The following is a 20,635-nucleotide window of genomic DNA, read 5'->3' as shown; positions in this document are numbered from 1 at the left end:
GTCCCACGGCTGCTGTAACAAACTCGGTGGTTTAAAACAACACACGTTTCTGCTCTCCATTCTGGAAGCCAGAGTCCAAAGTCCCTGCGCCCAGACTTTGTGTCCCTCTGTGCTTCCAGGAGCAAATGCCAACATTCAACAGCACAGGGATGCAGCGTGGCTGTTCCTTGTCCCAGCTGTGGCCTGTGGCAGACACGGGGTCTCCCGGTAGGAAACATACAAGTGTAAGCTGAATCGTACAACATCGATGATCTGTGACTAGGTTTTCGTCTACAAAAACTGCACTTTCAAATACATCCCAGGCCGGGGATTTAGCTTAGTGGTTTCGCTGCCTGCTGCGCAAGGGCAAGGACGGGAGTTCCATCCCCAGCCCAGCACCAAAAACAAAAATAAACAAATACATCCCAGGCCTGCTGATGATGAGGGTCTCCAACTTCTGCCTCAAAGTCTTCAGGCTGGGCAGTAGCTCAGTGGTTCCACTGTCAGAAGGACCGGATACCAAACAAAAACAAAAATAATCAAAAGGCCTTGCAGGTCCCAATCTATTCATCTCTGCCTATCTACAAAAGCACCTGCAAGTGATATGTAAATGATGGGCGTGGCTGTGTTCCAATAAAACTTTATTGACACAAAAGGGCTGGGGGCAGGGTTTGCTAACCCCTGCTCCAACACAAACATCAATAAAACCTAACAGGAAGTTTGACAGCACTCCCCACAGGCCAGGGCATCTGCATTTCCTTAATGAGGCTGTATTAAAAAACAGGAACCCTGGGAGCTGATATGCTGCTCCCCTTTAGGGGACTCGACTGTAGTCTGTAAACCACTGCGTGTTTTCCAGCACGGCTGACAGAAGGAGCGGTACGTTCCTAAGGCTGCCCAGCTCCTTCCCACGGAAGCTGATCATTTTTCAGCCTTGCAGAGACCTCTGGGCTCGGCCGACAGGTGCTGGAACTTGAAGGCGCTGACTGACCCAGAGCTACTTCTGTGAAGTGCAAGATGTGAGAAATGCAAATATGCTCAGCACACACACGTGCACAGAGAAGCACAAAACGGCCCGGGTGAATGTCATGACTGTCCCCAGCGTTAGATACTCATTTCATCAGACCTCTGATCGGGCGCTGTGACAACTTCCACAGGAACGTGTCCTTCCAAAGCCATCGTTTCAACTTCACTTGTTGAAAGATGTCATTTTCCCTCTGACACATCCACGCACCTGCCTCCCAACCACCCCGAGAGAGAAGAGTGCGTGAATAAAAACACCTCAAAGGGAGGCAGGCTGGGGCGGAGATCTCCCTCCAAGGGCCAGGCTCTCGATGATACCTGGGTGGATGGTCATGACTCAGGGCTGAACCAGAACCTTTACTCTCCTAAGGCTGAGCCCAGGGGAGCAATTATTAGGAGATAAAAAGAAGACATCAGTATGCAGGAGGGGAGAGACGCCTGCGCTCTTCCATTTCATTAGGAGGGTCTTCTATGCATTCTGACAGTCACTTTGCGCGGAATTAGAGAGAGAACTGAAAACTGCCTAAAGCATACAGCACAGCCATGCCGCCCCCGTGGGCAACTGTGGCTCCACATCCCACACATATGCGGGCACACACACACACACACACACACGCACACTCACTCTCACTCACAGTGGAAGATCTGCTCTGCAAGCCTCCTCCCTCCCCACCCCCAGCCCCACCTTGGTGCTGAGCTGTGCACAGCGGGTGGCAAGGGCGGGGATGAGTCACCGGGATTCTGCCAGCCCCGCCAACGTGACACCCTGTTCCCAACGCCCTCCCCCAGCCTCCCCCCATCCCAGGGACAAAGACAGGGGCTCCTCCCACCAACTCCACACAGACCTGCACCCGAGCCCTGGGGGGAACAGGACTCCCTGTCTGATGGGGACAGAGGACCATCTCTGCCCCGGCCTCACTGGGATGGGTAAGGAGCCGGGGACCTCGAAGTGCTCTTGCCAGGAGAACCAGCAAACTTCAAAGCAAAGCCCCAAGCAAAGCTGTGCACTGCAGCCCGGAGCCAGTCTCAGGGTGAGGGAGCCTGCTCCGCCACTTCCCGGCTCCGTGGCTTCTCTGCACCCTTCCTTTTGGTCATTTTTGCTTTCTGGCTCCTCCTTTTGGTTCAGATCTAAAATGTCCCCCCAGAGGCCTTGAGTGCATGGAAGGTGACTGGACCACGGGGTGCAGTGCTCAGCTGCGGGTCCCGAGGATGAGGCCACAGCACAGGTGACCGGTGAGCCTCCATGAAGGACAACACAGCCCCAGCGAGTCATGAGCCCCCAAACCTGAGCTGCCGTTTCCTTTTTCTGCAGGAAGAAATGTTTCTGTACTCGGTGCCTCTGAAGGAATCGAAAGGCAGACAACAGGGAAGTCGGCAGACCCAGCCTCAAGGGCGGCTCAGTTTGCGGTCCTGCTTTGAGCCTCAAATACCTGCTTCCAGCCGAGGACCTGGGTGACCACATCTTGAGCCCCATCCTTGACCAAAATAATCTCAAGTCAGAAAAAATACATTTCCCACCTAGCTCTTTTTCCTAGCCAGCCATTTCATAGTTTATACACTTGAGTTTTAAAAACTAGCTCCATTCAGCCCAAATCAAAGACAATTCTCCATGACTGCAACCATAACCCCCATTTCAGAGCCGAACCTGCCCTTCCGGTGCCAGTGTGTCCCGTGGCTGCACAGCCCGGAGACACCAGCACCCTCGGAGGACGGTGACGTGTGGGGCTGGAAAGGAAAGCCTGGCAGCAGGGCCAGCACCTCCCTGCCCCGCACCGAGCCCTGAGCCACAACAGTCGGAAACGGCGGCCCCTGTGCAGACAGACACCTTGCTCGGTGTCACCACAAAACCGAATATGGGGACCCAGGCTCTGAAGCTGAGGGGACACTGCCATGTCACCCGGGACCGCTGGCTTTCTGCAGGACCCAGAGGAGACAGGGTTTCCAGGAGGTAAAGACAGGACAGCAAGTGCCACCTTGTCAGCACCCTTGAGTGAGCAGGAGCCGGACGGGGCGCGTGCCGTCCACCAGCTGGGTGCCCCCTCCCCGCCCCAACTGTCATTCCCGGGTCCCAGGGAGCCAGGAAAGCATGGTGCGGGCCCAGCCTGTGCTCTGGGGACACAAACCGGCCCTGTGTTCCGACAGAGGACATGACAGACTGGGTGATGGTGCCCGTGAAAGATCCCGCCTGGAGGGGACCGACGCGATGCAGGGGGTCGGCAGAGCCCCACAGGCATGGGGCCCCCAGAGCCAGGGTGTCCCGGGAGCCGGAGAAGCCACAGCCCAATACAGAAGGGCGAGCTAACTTTCTGCCCAAATCAAAGTGACGGGGCGTTTTCCTTTGGCAACACAGACCCACTGCACGTGAATGAAGCCCCTCCCACAGGCTTCTGGGCCGCAGGATGAGCCCCCCCCCCAGCCAGCCTCCTCCACAGCTTTCACAGTGCTTGAGATGCCCCCACCCTGAGGCCTGTGGTCCCACCCAGCCCAGCTGCCACTGTCACGCCCAAGGTCACGGCCACTCCCAGAATCCCCTGCAGCCAGTGACAAAGGCCGGGCAGCCCTCGCCAGGCAGGACTTTCCCAACCGTCACCCTGCACCACAACCGCAGCCTCGGTCTCCTCCCCGGGCACCCCCTGTTTCAGAGCAGAGCTGAAGCTTCAGTGCCACTGAGTTCCCAAGGGGCTGCATGGCCCTCAGGCGGGAACTCGGGCTCCCTTTTCTAACACTGACTTAGAGATCAATGACACCTGTCTCAGACCAGGGGACCCCAAAAGGGCCCACTGACCCCCAACCCAGTGCGTCCCTTCTGCTGATGCAAGCTTTTGAGTTCACTCACAGCCTGGAGCCCTGGCTGACACCACGCATCGGCAAAAGCCTCTCTGGGTGACACAGGAACTGTGATGTCCTCCTCCTCACCCTGGTGATGGCAGAGCAGAGTAGCCTCCTGGGACACCCGGCAGGTGATTGTGTGGGAAAGGACACCGTGTCCCACCCCACCAGCCATGCCAGAGATCCACTTCCCAGACACCCTCGCCCGGGGCGTTCACAGAAACACCACCAGCTCCTCCAGTGTGGAGTCTCCTCTTTGCTCACTGAGGCGTCCCCAGAGCACAGGGCTTGAGCTGTCTGAAACCCCTGGGCTGGCAGCAGCTGCATTTCCACCAACCCTCCACGCAGTCAGAGGCTCGTGCACTTGGGGGGACCACGGGCCAATGTGAACCTCCCACCGGTCCGTCACACAGCCCCTTCCTGACCCCATGGTGTGAGGCTGGGAAAGGCACGACAAATATTATTATCGACTCGACTCCATATCACACCACTAAAAAACAAGCACAGACAGGCGACGTGACCCTGCTCCTGCCCCAGCACACGGCTCCCAGACTCGTTCACACCTAAACCTGAAACAGTGGTTTCCAGCCAGGGCTGGGCCATGGGGGATGGGAGCCAGGGCTACATCTGGGTTCCCAGATGTTCGACAGCTGGGCAGTGGCACGAAGCACCTGCAGAAAGGGCAAGGATACAGCAGAGGGAGACGCGAAACTGGGGTGCACAGCCAACATGGACAACGTCTGGGCAGACATCCCCACACCCCCCTCACCCCCTTCCCAGGCAGGCTCAGTCGCTTTCCCATAAAAAGCAATCCCAGCCCGAGACAGAAGCCAGCACATAAACAAAGCTGCCTGATGCGCCGGGCCTCACCTTGAAGTGGAATGGACAGACTGCTTGTAATTTATTTGCCTTCCACGGCGCACACTCAGACACAAAGCTATGGGCACGTTCAAATGGTTTTTTATGCATCTAGTGATATAAACTCTATCAAATGCTGTGTAAATCCAGATAAAGTTAATAAAGTTAGCGTCATAAAAGACCAATGGCAAGGTGATAATTGATGCCCCTGGTAACCTCCCCAAAATACTGCAATGACTCACGTGTCCACCTGGTGATCCCATTCCCCGCCAGTCTGGCTCACTCTCCAAAGCACACTGCTTCCAGGGGCGTCGAGGTTCTGCTTCCTCTGCTCTGTCCCCCACCAGCTTCTATCTTCCCCCGAAGGAGGGCAAGACCCAGAGCCCCAGAGCTGCAGAACCCTTGTTTAAACTTCCAGCCACGGGTAACTACAGGCCTGAGGGTGACAGTTACAGCCTGCCTTTTCAGTTTCTTTCCTGGTTGCCACCTCCAAGATTTGCTTCCAGGAATAAAAATCATGCAGGTTGGGGTTTCACTTAACGTTTTCTCCCTTGTATCCTGGCTCCAGAGAACCAATGTGCAGACCCAAAATGACAACGAACCTTGTGCCCTGAAGCATTAAGCATCTTCAGATGCTTTTTGGCTGCAAATCACACAAAACCAACTCAAAATGGCCTAAGTGAAAAAGTGAGTTGGTTGGCTGAAGGGAAGGAGAAGAGGGAGCCTCTACACTGCTCCCATGTTGTCCCAGCAAAAGCCCCAGGATTTGGTCTGATAGGTCAAGTCCACCCCAGCGGCTAGATTGTAGCTATGGAAGATGCTGCACTCTGATTGGGCAGGGTGTGCTATATTCTGATTGGCCAGCAAGGAGGCTATGCTCTGATTACCCAAGGCTATCCCATGATTGGTCAGCAGGAAGGTCATGTTCTGATTGGCCAGGGACAGGCCATTCTGGGATTGGTCAGCAGAGAGGTTATGTTCTGATTGACAAGGGACAGGCTATTCTGGGATTGGTCAGCAGAGAGGCTATGTTCTGATTGGCCAGGTGTTATCTGTGATTGGTCACATGCCACCCTAGGGCTGAGAGGCATCCATTCATTCCTGAACCAAATATGACCTTGGGAGGGGTGTGGATAATAGGACTAGGAAGCAGCTGAGAGAAAAGTCTTCCGGGAATGGCCCTCAACAGGGCACAGACAGGAGGGGGCTGGCAGAGAGATGAGAGACTGACAGAATCTTGAGCGACCCCCAAAGATCCCCCAGAACCTCCCTTCCGTGGGGTTTCAGACTACATAGAGCCTTTCCTGGGAAGTTGTCCGAGGCAAATTGGCAACAAACTAAAATCAGACTGAATAGAGAACTTTTAGCCTGAAGATGAGGTGTGACATTTCTCAAATACCACAGGTTTCAGACTTCTGAAGAACTCCAGGAGCTCAAAGGGGTGGGCGATTTTAGATACAAAGAAAAGAACAAAACTAATAAACGGGAACAACTAAAGCTTTGATGAGATGAGCTACCTTGTAGGTAGTGAGCACCTTGCCCCTGGGAGCAATCAAGTAGCACATAAAAGGAACACCCCTGTGGAGGAGGAGTCCCTCCCAAATTCCTTCCACCACTTTAATGTCTCCTGAAATGCTCCATTCCCAAGCTCGGGGCGGTGACACATAGGTGTTTGTAAGACCCAGGTAAGACTTAGCACAATTAGTGCCATCTTGTTACAAACCCTCCATCTTGTCTCTGCGGGGTTTCAGGTTCACTAAAGGACACTGAGTTCCCGGAATGTACTTGTTTATCTGTTAAGACACCATGGAATGTACCATTGTTTCTCTGTAAAGAACATCCTGTTAGATAAGTAAAGAACATCTGCAAACTCCTGTTAGATAAGTAAAGAACATCTGCAAACTCCCCTAACCATCCCCTAACTGCAAAAATTCTGCTTCTGTAGTTCTGCTTGCTAAACTCCCCTGCAGACCCTATAAAACCTTCCAACCCCCTGAGCTGCGGGCCTCTCTAAGTTTGTTTGCTTGGAGGGTGCTGTCTGGCCAGACTAATAAAGGTCTGTTTTACTTTTCCAACTTGTCCAGTGTGTTCCCTCCCGGGTGTTCTTCGCTGCAGTCAGCTCCTTGGAGCGTTTGGTAAGGCCCTCGGTCTTATATGTCCCCTCCTGCTCCCCGCTGTCCTGGTAGGAAAAGCGATGAGATGCTGAAACCCCAAATAGTATCCCATGGGAGACACGGGAAACGTCTCCCAAGCAGGGGAAGCCAAGATGTCACCTCCCCCAGACTGCAGACCCCACCACTTTCAGCCCACAGAGCAAACCAGGAGAAGAAACGCGCCCACAAGCAGCGCCCACTGAAGAACCAGAGCACTCCCGTGTCTCCCGGAAGAGCCCAGAATGGGAAGAGCAGCGTTCGCTTGTGCGCGGAGGCCAACACTGGAATCGCTATGCGTGGCAACCCCGAACTTGTCCCTAAGTGATGGGCACTGTGTGCTCACACTGCAGCAAACAGAAATCACTCGCTAGGGGCTCCCAAACGCCGAAGCACGGCACCTGAGTCAGGACGGGACGTTAATAAATCGGGGAGGGAGCAGGCACCCTCTCTGGATTCACCATCCTGGGCCTTATTTACGCGGCCACTCATCCCAGGGCAGGACAGGGAGCACCGAGGGGGCAGCACTGGCTTTCCGAGGGCACTGGCTTGACGTCTGCTCAACACAGAGCAGTTTCCAGCCCTATGGATACTGAGGGCCATCGAGGGTCATCGCTGTCACAAAGCAGGAAGGCGAGTGAAGCCCAGGTGAGGCAGAGCCGGTCACTGCCCGGGCCGGGCCCAGCAGTCAGCAGAATGGCTCTGCCTGCCCTGCCAGAGGCCAAAGCACGAGACACGAGACACCGTCTGCAGTAGAAGGTCGCTGTCATCACTTCCCCCACCTGCAGGCAGCCACAGACTCCGGAGAGGCTGCTCTACACCCCAGGCTGGGCATCCGGGACCCCACAGCAGAGCCTGGACCTGAGGTACGGCTGGGAGCAAGGCAGAGAAGATGTGTGACAGACCGGGCACCCAGCGGACCTGGGCACCTGCTGCCCCCACGCCCAGCAGAAAAGCCCACAGCTCCAGGGCCAGCTGCTTGGACGCGTCAGAAGCGGCACAGCTCGGGGGGCCAGCAGCAGAGTTTCGCTGGCCTGGCGCGCTCGGCTCGAGGACCTGAGCTCCATCTCCAATCGCGCAAGAAAGAAAAATCGCACTCGGGCAGCCAGTCCCACGCTGCTGTCCTCAGGGAGCAGCCACAGCCTCCGAGTCCAGGGCTCCCACCACGGCGCCTCCGAGGTCCCGCCTGACGGGGGCGCCAGGGCTCTCCCCGCGCCGGCCTGGCCGTGGCTCCTCCCAGCGCCACCCGCATGCAACCTGGTGCAAGGCGGGGCGCCGAGTAGGGGTCCTCGCTGCGGGGCTGGGAGGGGTGTGGCAGACAGCGTCCCAGTGAACCGCAGAGGCCGGCTCGGGAGCGGCTCGGCTCCTGGGAACCAGGGCAGCCTCTGAGCTCTGAACGTGGCTCTTTTAGAAACGGATTCTAGAAGGAAACCAGTGAAGTGGAAGGAAAAATGATAACCAATAAAACGAAAGGAAACCAACAAACGCGCTCTTGTGGGTACCTTTGGGTTTCTTCACACAAGCCAGGGTTTCCCTGGGTGGCCCTGGTCTCCGGGGGCCGTTAGGACAGTGACAACCGGTGCCTGATGTTCCAGAAACACTAATCCGGATAGATCTCCCCCCTGCACAGAGGAGGACACAGCAGGAGCCACGGGGGGGGGGGGGGGCCCGCACTGGGAGGTGGGCGGAGGTCTGATGTCCCTGTGTGGGGCACCGGGAAGAGGACACAGGTGGCGTTGGGGGACTTTACGTCCACTGTAAAGCAAGCCCCACATCCACGCGAGGGCCAGGCCTTGGGTCCCCCCGGTCGGTGGCAGGTGAGGCTCCCACCGTCCACCGCGTGGCAGCCGGGTGACAGCGCGTCCATCCCAGGGGAGGAAAACCATGTCTGCACGGAAACCTGCACATGAAAGTGCTCAGGGCCAGGAGACGGAGACAGCCCATGGCCCCACGACGTACTCAGCCAAGGTGCCCTGTCCTTGCGCGGAACGTGACCCCCACAGAAAGGAACAGGTGCCGACGAGGGCCACAGCGGATGAACCCTGACCATATCAGCTGAGAGAAGTGAGCCAGGCACAGCGGCCCAAGGGCACTGGGTCCATGTACCAGGGATGCCCGGAAGAGGGGACACAGAGACAGAGCCAGATGGAGGTCCGGGGCCGGGCCAGGGGGACGGGCTTCCTCTCCTGGGACTGGACAGAGGTGACGGTCACACGGCACTGTGACAGTGCTGAATGTCACTGAGAGTAAATTCTATCTTACGTGCATTTTACAGTTCAGGGGGAAAATGCAGCAGGTTGGAGCAGCAGCAGCCACGAAGCAGTCGCTGGGCCCAGCCAGAGGGCATGGCCACCCCAGGGACACCTGGTGGAGGAGCCGTGACTCCAACCCCACCTGCCCAGGCTGTGCAGGGGGCACAGTGGGGACCTAGGGCCCCACAGGCCTCGGGCTCCTCAGGTCGGAGCAGGACCAGGCTGACACAGGACCGAGAGGGCCCAGCCTTCCTGTCGGTCCTCGGTTTCCCACCCCGGACTTGGCACGGGACCAGCTCAGCACACAGCTGCTGTCACTCTGTCTGCTCACGGAGAATGCTCAACCCGGAGCATGGTCCACTCGTGCCTGTGCATCTGTCTGTCCGTCCATCGTCCAGTCCCGAGTGTGGGAAGGAGCCCTGACAGTGGACACTGTGCCACGCCTTTCACCACGCCTGTTCAAACACGCTGACCGGGGGAAGGACGCCGGAGACCATGTTCACCACCACGGGGGGCTGGGGGCTCTGAACCCCAGAAATTCACTCTGGAGCCACCCTCACGTGACTACTTGGTGGTCCTGCTCCCTCCAAAGCCTCGACCCTCGCCAGCACCGAAGCCCCACCAGGCCCAAGGCAGTGAGGAGAAAGTGCTCTGTCCCTCCCCACATCCCCATGACCAGAGGACAGTCCCTCAGACGCCGCCCAGGACCCGGGGTGCGGGACAGAGCAGGCAGGTCCCCAGAGGCAGATGCAAAAACTCACAAAGCAAAACCTTGAAGAAACGGAGCGTAGCCTCCAGGGAACTCGGAGGGCAGCGGCCCGGGCGGCTGCACTGATCTCGCCCCAAAGGACTCTGCTCACTGGGGCTTCAGAATGGGGGGGGCTGTTTGTTTGTTTGAGACAGGGTCTCGCTATGTAACCCAGGCTGGCCTCGAACTCTCAGTGGTCCTCCTGCCTCAGCCTCCCGAGTGCTCGGATTTCAAGCCTGTGCCACCACACCCAGCTGAAGTTTCCTGTATTTAACATGTTAAAGAAGGAAATTATCATATCACAAACTTCTTTTGTCACATCTGGATTTCAGTGAATTACTTTCCTCTGCCTCCTCTATTTGTTATTTGCATTTGCACCCATCTTCCTGAGGCAGCTTCCTCTGCCCACCACAGGGGTGCAGAACTCAGGGCTCCGGGACCGCATGCCCAGTACCTGAGCACCCAGCCTGGGCTCGGGCTCGGTGTGGCCCTGGGGCCTGGCGTGCAGTGCCAGCCAGCGGCAGGACTCACGTGCAGCCCTGTTCCCCAGCGCCCCCAATGCTGAGCCCCAGACTGACCAGGGGCCTCTGGCTGCTCCCACCTCGCCACCGTCTGCTACCAGGGCAAAGCCACCAGGGCCTGTCACTGTCCTCCCCAGGGAGCTCACAGCAGTGTGGCCATCTCGACACCTGCAAAGCCAGCAGCGGGGGCAGCCTCTGGAACACCGGAGCATGAGGCCCAATCACACGCCAGTGTGCAGCTCTCAGGCTGCCAGGACAGAGGCGTGCTGCCCTGCTGGGCTTATGAGAAGGGTACAGGCAGAGAGCACTGGCAGCCACCCCGTCACCATGGGAAGACTGGCAGTCCTGGGATGAAGCAGGAGAGAAAAGCAGAACTGAGATCAAAAAGAAAGCCCTAAGCTCTGACAGAGCACCATCAGCACCTGGGTCCCAACCCTGCCTGAAGCCGGCCCAGTCCTCAGCTTTTTCTTTATATAAACCAACAGGGAATTCTTTTAATCTTTTTTTTTCTTAAAACAATTTGGCTTGAAGGGGCTGGGGATTTAGCTCAGTGGTTCCACCACCTGCCCCCACCAGAGCAAGGACCCGAGTTCAATCCCCGGTCCCCCCCCAAAAACAATTCGGCTTGCATTTCCTTTTCCTACAACCAGAAGAATCCTGGCTATGACTACAGCCCGACACCTAGGCAGGACAGCAGCCAGAAATCAATCTCACACTCCCCCACCCCAGACTTCTCTGCCTTCACCCTCTCCCTCCCTCTCTCCCACTGCCTGGCTCCCTTGCCCTCTCCCTTCCTCCTGGCTCTGCAGTGAACTGTCCATCATCAACCCCTCCTCCAGGAAGCCCTCCCTGCCCTCCACACCAGGAGCTCCCAGGAGTCACCATCATCACGCGGACCAGGCTGGACTGAAACTTGGTGTCGTGTCATGGCTTGGACTTGAAATGTCCCTCAGAACTCAGGTGCCAAAGACCTGCTTCGTGGCTGGCTCCAACTTCATCAAGTGGACGAATCCATCTGAGTTCCTGGCTGAGTGGTTGTGAGGAGTCAGGGCCCACCAAGAGGAAGCAGGTTACAGGGGCTTCTTCCTGTCCCCAGCCCTGTCCTCACTGGCTCTCTCCCTCCCTCTCTGCCTCCTGGCCACCATGCACTGAGCAGCTTCCCTGCCCACACCCTTCCGCCATGATGTTCCCACCTCTCGTCAGGCCTGGAAGCATGGAGCCCACTGACCATGGACTGAGCCCTCTGAAACCGTGAGCCAAAGACCACTTTTCACTCTAAGATGCTATTCTTGGGTGTCCTGTCACACGACACAAGGCTGACTCCACACTCGGTCTCCCTCCAAGGGACAGAAGTCTCTGGGTTCGTGGGTCTCCATCCTCCCTCTGCCATACCCCACACTGCCCAGAGCCATCTGGGATCCTCTCCTAACAGGACCCAGTGGCCTCTTCCCAAGTCATCCATTCCCTTCCTTCCCTGGTTCCCAACACTGCCATAGGCAGCCAGCCAGGCTGGTGAGCACCAGGACCCCACGGGCCTGGGAAGCTGTCGCCCGAGTTTGCAGCACTCCTCACTGAAAGCCCCACAGCCCTCACACTGGGGTCTCCGTCCAGCTCCTCATCCCTTCCTGCCAGACATTTCTCTGCCTTCCAGAGTCTTCCAAATAAAATCCTTTCTTAAAATCAAGCCCAGGAAACAGAACCACCAAGCATAAACATGGCTGTCTGACTGGACGGCAGTCACGTAGGAAATAACACAAAATCAACACCTAAGGTTCCCGGGAATCAGCTTCCACCCAGCAGCCTGCAGCCTGGACGAGAAGCCAGAACCAATCCTGGGAAGCTTCGGAGAAAGCCAGGCCCCAGCCAGAGATCGCTTGATAAAGAGGCGGCCACATGAGAGAAGACGAGGCGAAACTCCCCGAAATCCCCCAGCATCTGCTCTGACAAGCTACTCCGTTAAAAAAAAGAGAAGCAAGCAGCAGCACCAACTCCAAACACAATCGAGGCTGGGTTCAAAAAATAAACACGAGCCAGGCATGGTGGTGTACGCCTGTGATCCCAGCACGCAGGAGGCTGAGGCAGGAGGATCAAAACCTCAAGTACGGGCAACTTAGTGAGACCCTGTCTCAACATTTAAAAACTTTCAGAAAGGGGCTAAGAGTGTTTCTCAGAGCAAAAGCTCTGGTTCAATTACCAGTGTGCCGAGAAGGAGGAGCAGGAGGAAGCAGCGGCCAGACTGAGGGTCCCCAAGTGACTGTCCTGAAGGGAGGTGCAGAGTGCATCAGCACCAAGGCCACCAGGGCCTGGGAGGTGGAGCAGCTGCTGGTGCTGCAGGCGACTTGAGGTGACAATGTGTGGAAGGAGGTAGAGGCGGTGGCCACAGGGCACTGAGAAGCCACCAGCCGCCCCAGGTGCCAGCTCTGCATTGGTGACCATCACCCCAGTGCACAGCGGCGGCCTCAGGGCTCAGGGGGAACAGGCAGGGAGGGGAGCCGGGCTCCACGTCACCAGGTGACAGGGTGGCACCCGGACACAGCCCAGAGGTGCCGACCTTGGGGACAGGTGGGACTCCCATGCCCTGGGACTCCCTGGCCACCTGGCCCACGTGGACGCCCCATCAGCCCCTCCTCACCAGGTGACAAACATGTGCCCCTCCGTCTGGGGACCTCGGGGGAGGAAGGAAGCAGCGTGGCTCGGGGACAGCAGCCTGGGACGCCTGCAGGCCCCGGGCAGAGCTCACACCAGTGTCCCAGGCTCCCAGGGTCGGCACCCAGGGCAGGGGCAAGAGCTGAGCAACCCTCGGCCTCACCTCTGCCACAGCTCACCCCTGCCACCCATCCCCTCCTGGCCACCGCCCACAACAAAGCCAGGAGTGGCAGCTGTTGCTAAGGGCCTGTTCCCCAAGGTTGATCTGAGACAGCTGAACATTCCATCTTCTGGCCTCTCCCAGGCAGGCGCAGACGTGGACTCTGTTCCAGCCAATGAGGTGCAAGCAAAAGCGTCATACAGCACTTGTGAGAAGACTGCATAGTGACAGCTGAAACAGCAGGAGCACCTGCTTCCTCCAGAGGCTGCCCGGAAGATGGAGATGATGGCTGGAGCTCTGGGAGCCCTCTTGGACCATGAGGTGACTGTGACGTCACAAGCTGAGTTGGCATAAACAGAAAATAGAATCTTTTTGGGGGGCGGGGTACCAGGGGTCTAACTGGGCATCTTGCGCTTGCGAGGCAGGCAGCAGCACCACTGAGCCTAAATCCCCGGCCCAAGAAAATAGAATCTTTTGACACCGTGGAATCACCACCCTAATGGTGAGAAGTGAAAATGAACTTTTCTCTTGTTTAACCTCTTATCATTTTGGTTTTCTCTACTTGGTACATCCAAACTTAACCCCAAACACACATCTAGGCCAGCAGTCACTTCTCTCCAAATGCTCAGGTTAGCTGAACCACGGTCCAGGCCTGGATAAATCTCCTTCCCCAAAGTGAACACACAGACCCAGAAAGCACCCAAAGGCAAAGACAATCAGAGGCACCTATGGGGGACAATTTGACCCTCAAAAGTGCATTGGTGGGGCCGGGGATTTAGCTCAGTGGTTCTGCCGCCTGTCTCACAAGTGCAAGGTCCTGAGTTTGATCTCCAGTACAACAAAAAAAAACTCCATCAAGGCCAGGCGTGGTGGTGCATGCCTATAATCCCAGCACTAGGAAGGCTGAGGCAGGAGGATGTCTTCGAGTTCCAGGCCAGCCTGGGCAACATAGCAAGACCCTGTCTGAAAACAAAACAAAATAATAAAATAAAAACTGCATCAGAAGGGCCAGAAAGACCGCTGTCGTGACCAACCCATGCGACAGAGCAGGCGCTGGAGAGAAGTCATGTGCCCTCCTTGTCTAGGCCGCAAGTTTCCGTCCCAAAGTAACCTTCATCAGAAAAACCTGCTCAGGAACAAGATGAGTCCACAGAATGGTTCTGCCAGATCTAAAAGCAGAAAAGAACAACAAAACCATTTTACTGACTCCTGCAATTAATTAATTGCCTGAAGGAGCCAGGCCCAGGCTCAGGAACAACATGGGCGCTATTTATGCCCTCAAAGGAGGCCGCGCACTCAGCCCTGCCCCAATATTTACAGCGTGTCCTGTCTGCCTTGGTGAGCAGGTGTCAATTCTATATTTGTGCTAAAACTTTCCATTATGCCAGCTTGCAACTCATCTAATCAGGAGGTGTTTATTGGCTGAAAATTCACCAGGAAAATTCCATGATCCGGGGTTGCCTATTGCAGGCATTTGTCTGGGAGGAAAAGAAAAACTTAGGTGAAAAGTTAAGAAAGGCAAAAAGGTTATTTTTTTTTTTCAAAAAGATATTCTTAGGAGAGGAAACTTAAGAAACCTGCTGCCTAGCCAGCCACAGTGGTGCACACCTGTAACGTCAGCACTCGGGAGGCTGAGGCAGGAGGGGCGCCACAAGGTCAATGGGGCCTCTAGAGGGAAAGACTGATTGTCAGTGGAAGAAATGGAAAAGTTGTCTCATTTTTTAATTTTACTACTGGAACTGTTTTTGCCAAATATATGCATTTTTATGCATTGATAGGGACTGCTACAAGTCTTTTTATTTTCTTTTTATTTTTGTGTTGATTTGAATAAAAATATATAAGCAATTGCTTGCATCTGTTGCTCCGACTCCTAGAATTGAAATAAGGCACCTCTGCCTGCTCCCACCGCGGCAGCTGTGTTCCCAGCCCAACTCCTGCCCGTATTTCCTGTGGAGACAAAGGAGTTTTGCTGCTAAAAAATAATTTCTAACATCACCAGGGCAAGAGCGATATAAATGTGCCAGGTGAGGGCCGGGGATTTAGCTCAGTGGTTTTGCCACCTGCTGTGCAAGCACAAGGACCCGAGTTCGATCCCCGGTACCAAAAAAAAAAAATGTGCCAGGTGATCTGAGAGAAATGTGCTCAGGTTTTCCTGTGTGTCGAGGAGGGGAAGCAGGAGTCGTCCCCACAGCAAGCAAGGGCCCCCTACCTCTGCACACCCACATTTACCACGGCACAATAACAGCAGCCAGGCTGAGGAGCAGCCTCCGGCTGGCCAGCAGATGAGTAGAAAAAGAAATTGTGGGATCTCCACACCGAAGAGTACTACTCAGCCAGCAAAAGGAACACAGGTGCGTCATTTGCAGGAAAATGGATCATGATGTTCCTCAGGATAAGCCAGACTCAGCAAGATAAACAGGATATTTTCTCTCTTATGTGCAACTTGAAGGAGAGAGAATGAAAGTGGAAGGGAGATTATTACAGGAGGTAGAGCCAACAAATTTTTTCCTTTTTTTCCTTTTGTTTTGTTTTTTGAGACAGGGTCTCACTATGTAGCCCAGGCTGGCCTTGACCTCAAGGCGATCCTTCTGCCTCAGCCTCCTGAGTGCTAGGATTACAGACGTGCACCACCAGGCCCAGCCTAACACATTATTTTAGTATATAGAGACTTAAAGAGATGGCAGACAGATTGATTTAGATAATGTAACCATCTAGCCAGTGTGGGCTGCTTCTTCGCGGAGGTCACAGGATTCTGGGATTTCTGATTCACCAGCTCTGTCCATCTCCCGCGGCAGAGCGCTGAGGAGCAAAGAACCACGGGACAGGGCCGCTCGGGCCAGGACCAGGGCGCCCCCTCCCAGGCACGCCCCAATTCCTGATCGCCCACAGCCGAGAGCCAGGCAGACCTCGCCCTGAGCAGCCTGCAGAAGCTGAAAACCCAACTAACACGGCAGAGGCGCCATGTGTTGTTTACCTAACAGGCAGGCAGAGGTGGGCAGGCGACGCAGCCCGCGAGGCCCAATTGCGTCACGAGGCCCGGGCTCTGCTCCAGCTCCCGCTGCCAACTCCCTGCTGCCAGGGCCTCAGATGTCACCAGGGAGGCAGGGGCAGAAGCGGCCCTCCTCCTCCACACAGCCCTGCGCTTGCTCCTTTCTCATTGGCTGGAGCCTGGTCACATGGCCGCCTCCAGATCAATCACTGGCAAAGAAGGTGCTGAAGTACACACTGTCTTAAACCAATCAGAATTCAGCTCTGCAGCTGGGCCCACCTCCTGCACCAGGCCCTGTGAGAGTATCACATGCTTGTAATTCAGCACTATAGGAGGCTGAGACAGGACAATGGCAAGTTCAAGCCTGAACAACTTAATGACACCAAGACCCTGTCTCAAAGTTTAAAAGGGGAGGGGGGGGGGTGTGCTGGTGCACGCCTGTAATCCCAGCACTCGGGAGACTGAGGCAGGAGGATCACCGTGAGTTCGAGGCCAGCCTGAACTACAAAGGGAGACCCTACCTCTAAATAAATAAATAATAAATAAATAAGGGGGGGACCCAGATTCCAGCACCAAAAGAAAAAAAAGGCAGAACTTGAATGTAGGAATATTACAGGCCCCAGCAACTTCTCTCCTAGGTACCCACAGAAGGGAAATGAAAATAGGCATTCAAACAAAACATGTACAGGATGTTCACAGCAGCAATCCTCAAAACAGCCAAAAAGTAGAAAAACCCAAATTCTCATTAATCCAGAAATCCACATTCAATGCACAAGTGGATGGAAAGAATGAGGCCACCCATACAGTGGAAAACTACTCAGCCCTGAAGAGGAATGTGTCCTGACATGGGGTGACTTGTGGCTGAACCCTGCGACATGACTCAGGGACAGAAGCCAGACACAGAAGGACAGAAGGTGATCTCATTTCCTCCAAACGTCTAGAAGCAGATCTATAGATACAGAAAGTAGATTCGTGATTGCCAAGGGCTGGGGATAAATGTGGCTGGGTATGGTTTTATTTTGGGTGGTGAACATTTTCTGGAACTCTTTACTGGCGGTGACGGCACAACACTGTACAGATTCTAAATGCCACTGAACTACACTTGGAAAAGTTCTATGTGGCAAATTTTGTTATGTGAATTTTACCACCCAAAAAAGGCATGAATACTAAGACTGTATCTTAAAAACCCAAATTAAAATTTAGCAAATAAGCCCGCTGTCCACAGTTTAACAAAATGTAAATCCTGACTTCGACTGCAGCCCCATGCCGAAACCAGAGCCAGGCTAGAGCACGACACTGATCTCATTCACAGCCTCCGACAAAACAACTCTTCCCCCTCGTCTGACTCCAGTGATCTCTAAGAAGTGCAGTTTTGCAAAAATACAGGACTGCCTCGGTTTCCCCAAGATCCCTGCTTAACCCTTTAATACTCAGACCAGGGCTTGAGACAATGTTGGCTCTCGGCTCCAGCTTGGACCAGGCCTGTGTGCCCAGCGGTTTCAGCACAGTCCCAGCCACTCACTGACCTCACTTCCATCCACTTTGTTTTCTGTTGTGGATAAGTTAAAAAAGAAGTCCAATTTAAGCCAGGCGTGGTGGCACATGTCTGTGATCCCTGCACTCGGGAGGCTGAGGCAGGGGGATCGCCTGTGAGTTCAAGGCCAGTCTGAATTGCACAGTGAGACCTTTTCTCAAAAAACAAAAAAATAAAAGAAAGACGTTTCAGTAAGCATGACACGCACGTCCTTTCTCCTGCCGCCTAAGCAACTCTCCTGCACAGCTCCGCGACACTCGGGCCCTGCTCTGTTGCGGGGTCCTCGCGGCCCAGCCGGAGGAGGCCCTGGAAACAGCGGCTTCTCCACAGTCGCAGCCTTGATCGCCCCCAAGTCTGAGTCAGCGACGCTGGGCAGGGACAGCCGGGAGGGCTCCCTCCTCTCCGCCCCCAGTACACAGCGTCAGGGAGATGCGGGGATGGGGCGGGGCCGAGAAGAAAGGCGCGGCCACATGCGGAGGGGGACCAAGAAGGCAGGAGGAGAGGTGGCCGCGAAGAGGTAGCCGCGGAGGTGCGAGCTCAGGAACCGGGCAGTGGGTCCGCACCCTTTCGAAGCCACAGCCAGCGGGGGAACGGGAAAGGACCGCGGCAGGGTCCCTGCGCCTCCCAGGCCATTGGCAGCAGAGAATCCGCCCCGTGTCCGTGTTCGGGCTGGGGACACTGCGGGGAACGAAGTCCCTGAGAAGGCAAGGCAGCAAGGGCCAGGGCGGCGCCAGTTTCTCACCTCTGCCCCAGCTGAAGAGGACGGCAGCGCCCAGGGCCGGGAGACAGCGCAGGGCCCACACCGACCCGCAGGGAAGCCCGGAGGCTGCAGCGGACGCGGAGGGCCACGCCTGCGCCTGCGCTGTGCCCTCTGACCCCGCGCCCCTGGCCCCACACCTGCGCGGTGCCCTCTGACCCCTGGCCCGGGTCCCGGGACTGGACGGTGCGGTGGACAGAAGCTTCCAGGCAGAGCTGTGCACACGTGGGGACACGCGCACCCGAGTCTGTCGCTCCCCGCGCTGCCAGCTCCTCCAGGAGCCCGGGTCGGGCCGGGGACCCGGACCCCTCTCTTGTACCCACATCCAACGCACGGGAGAAAATCCTGCTGTCTCCACTTGCGAGCTCTTCCCAGTGTCCTGCGCGCCAGCAGGGTCCAGCTCCCTTCACTGCTCACCCGAGGACGGCAGGGCCTCCCCTTGCCCCTGCACCCTGCGCTGCAGCACTGCAGTGACCCTCTGGGCCTGGGCCACTGCACTGCTGAGACCCTCCACGGGGTCCCATTTTGCTCAGGACAAACCCAGAGGCCCTCATGGCCCAGGAAGCTGGGAGCTCCTCGTGGCCACATGGCCTGGTGGCTCCCACCCCAGGGCCTTTGCACTTGCAGCTCCACTCGCCCCAAAGCTGCATGATCTGCTACTCATGAACTCAGATATCTGCTCACCTCACCTTCCTGCCCAGCCTCCTCTGACCACCAGCCAGGTCTAAGGGCACCCAGCGCCCAACCTACCACCCTGCTAAGATTTCTTCCTGGAACTTAGCCTGCACACCTGGAATCTGCTTTCATCATGAGCCAATCTCTCACCTGCTGAGACTGTCTGCCTTATCCATTGCTACTGCCAGAGCCTTGTGGAATGAATGAATTAATGAATGAACGAGCGAACGACACAGCAGGCCATCAGGTGGACAGGGCCCCCAGGCCAAGACCTGGGCAGACACATATAGGTGCCGTGCAGTCCCCTCAGAGAAGAGAGGCAGGGCAGGACCCACCCGACCTACAGCTCACATCCCACACCATAAAAGGGAAAACTGAGAAGAAAAGAGCCACACACAAGGCCGCCTGTCTGGGCCCTGGGACTCCAAGCTCTGCAAAGAGCCGAGGACTTAGGACGCTGGGTGGGGCAGGCTGCCAATCCCCCCAGCCCAGCATGGGGTGACAGGAGTGAAGAGGACCGGTCCCTATTCTGCCCCAGCTCCTCCCCTGGCACCAGCAGGGACAGAGGCAGCCAGCAGGACCACCTGGGACTCCGGGGGCGGCCCCTGCCACAGTGGTACCCACTGAGGGATGCTGAGCTGAGCGGCTCACTCGCTCCCAGGAAGAGGGGCATCCCCCCTCCTCCTCCCTGGTGGTCCCTGCCTGCCAGCACCGGGACAGGGGCCACATCGAGAGCCCGCCTCCTCCGGGCAGCCCCTGCCCAGTCCAGTCCACAAACATGCAGGGCTGGTCAAAAAATATGGTGATTGTTCAATTTTTTTTTTTTTTTTTTTTTTTTTTTTGGTACCGAGGATCAAACTCAGGTCCTTGTGCTTGCAAGGCAGGCAGCAGAACCAGTGAGCTAAATCCCTGGCCCCTTTTTAAATTTTTTACAGTAAAAAGCACATTGCAATGAATCCCACCAAAATCCTCCCCCTCACTTTAAATGTACTTTATCCCACCATCCTTGCCACTCCCTGCAGTAGCTCTGGAGTCCGCTTTCCTGAGTGTCTTTACCAGGTATGACTATAATACTCGGAGTGCTGCTGCCCAGCACCACCCACCCTACAGCTCCTAAATCTCCATGCCGTGTCCTCCTTCACCTCATTCGGCAGATCTGGCTCCTCCCCAAAGTCACAATGACCTTGAAAGGTCAACATTTTGAATCCATTCAGGACATCGAGGCAGCCACGCCAGTGCACCTGAAGACACTCAGGGAAGAGGACCCCAGAGCTGCTGCAGGAAGTGGCGAGGACAGTGGGACGAGGGTGCACAAAGTGAAGTCTTCTGAGGGGGCCTCATGGCAATGTGTCTTTTACCGTCATAAATTTTTTATTTAAACATTCACCATATTTTTGATCACACCTACGTAACTTGCCTCATGCCGATGGATGACCCAGGCCTGGGCTGGCATCAGGTGACAGCGGCACACGGAGGGGACCCATCTGCACATCCCCTCCTTCCGGCGGAGTTAA

General features: G+C 56.0%; 1 protein-coding gene across 2 annotated transcripts in view; it reads right to left on the bottom strand.

The window, feature by feature from the left end:
• Tmem132b (transmembrane protein 132B) overlaps positions 1–20,635 on the bottom strand; it is a 310,198-nt gene that overhangs the window by 277,333 nt on the left and 12,230 nt on the right. Inside the window, exon 1 of one of the 2 annotated variants that reach the window (XM_087198415.1) lies at positions 18,432–18,950. The exons of the other annotated variant lie outside the window; for it this stretch is intronic. Within the exon in view, the coding sequence (XP_087054541.1) occupies positions 18,432–18,771 (340 nt within the window). The 5' untranslated portion in view covers positions 18,772–18,950. Of the gene's footprint in view, positions 1–18,431; positions 18,951–20,635 lie in introns of those variants that run through there. 2 annotated transcript variants of the gene reach the window in all.

This window comes from Heterocephalus glaber, unplaced genomic scaffold (genome assembly GCF_053883595.1).
Source record: "Heterocephalus glaber isolate CG9 unplaced genomic scaffold, H.glaber_assembly_v1.0 deba00001687, whole genome shotgun sequence".
In the NCBI taxonomy this organism is placed as follows: Eukaryota; Metazoa; Chordata; class Mammalia; order Rodentia; family Bathyergidae; genus Heterocephalus; species Heterocephalus glaber.
Note: the sequence above shows the minus strand (reverse complement) of the source record. Positions and strands in the feature narration are given on the sequence as shown.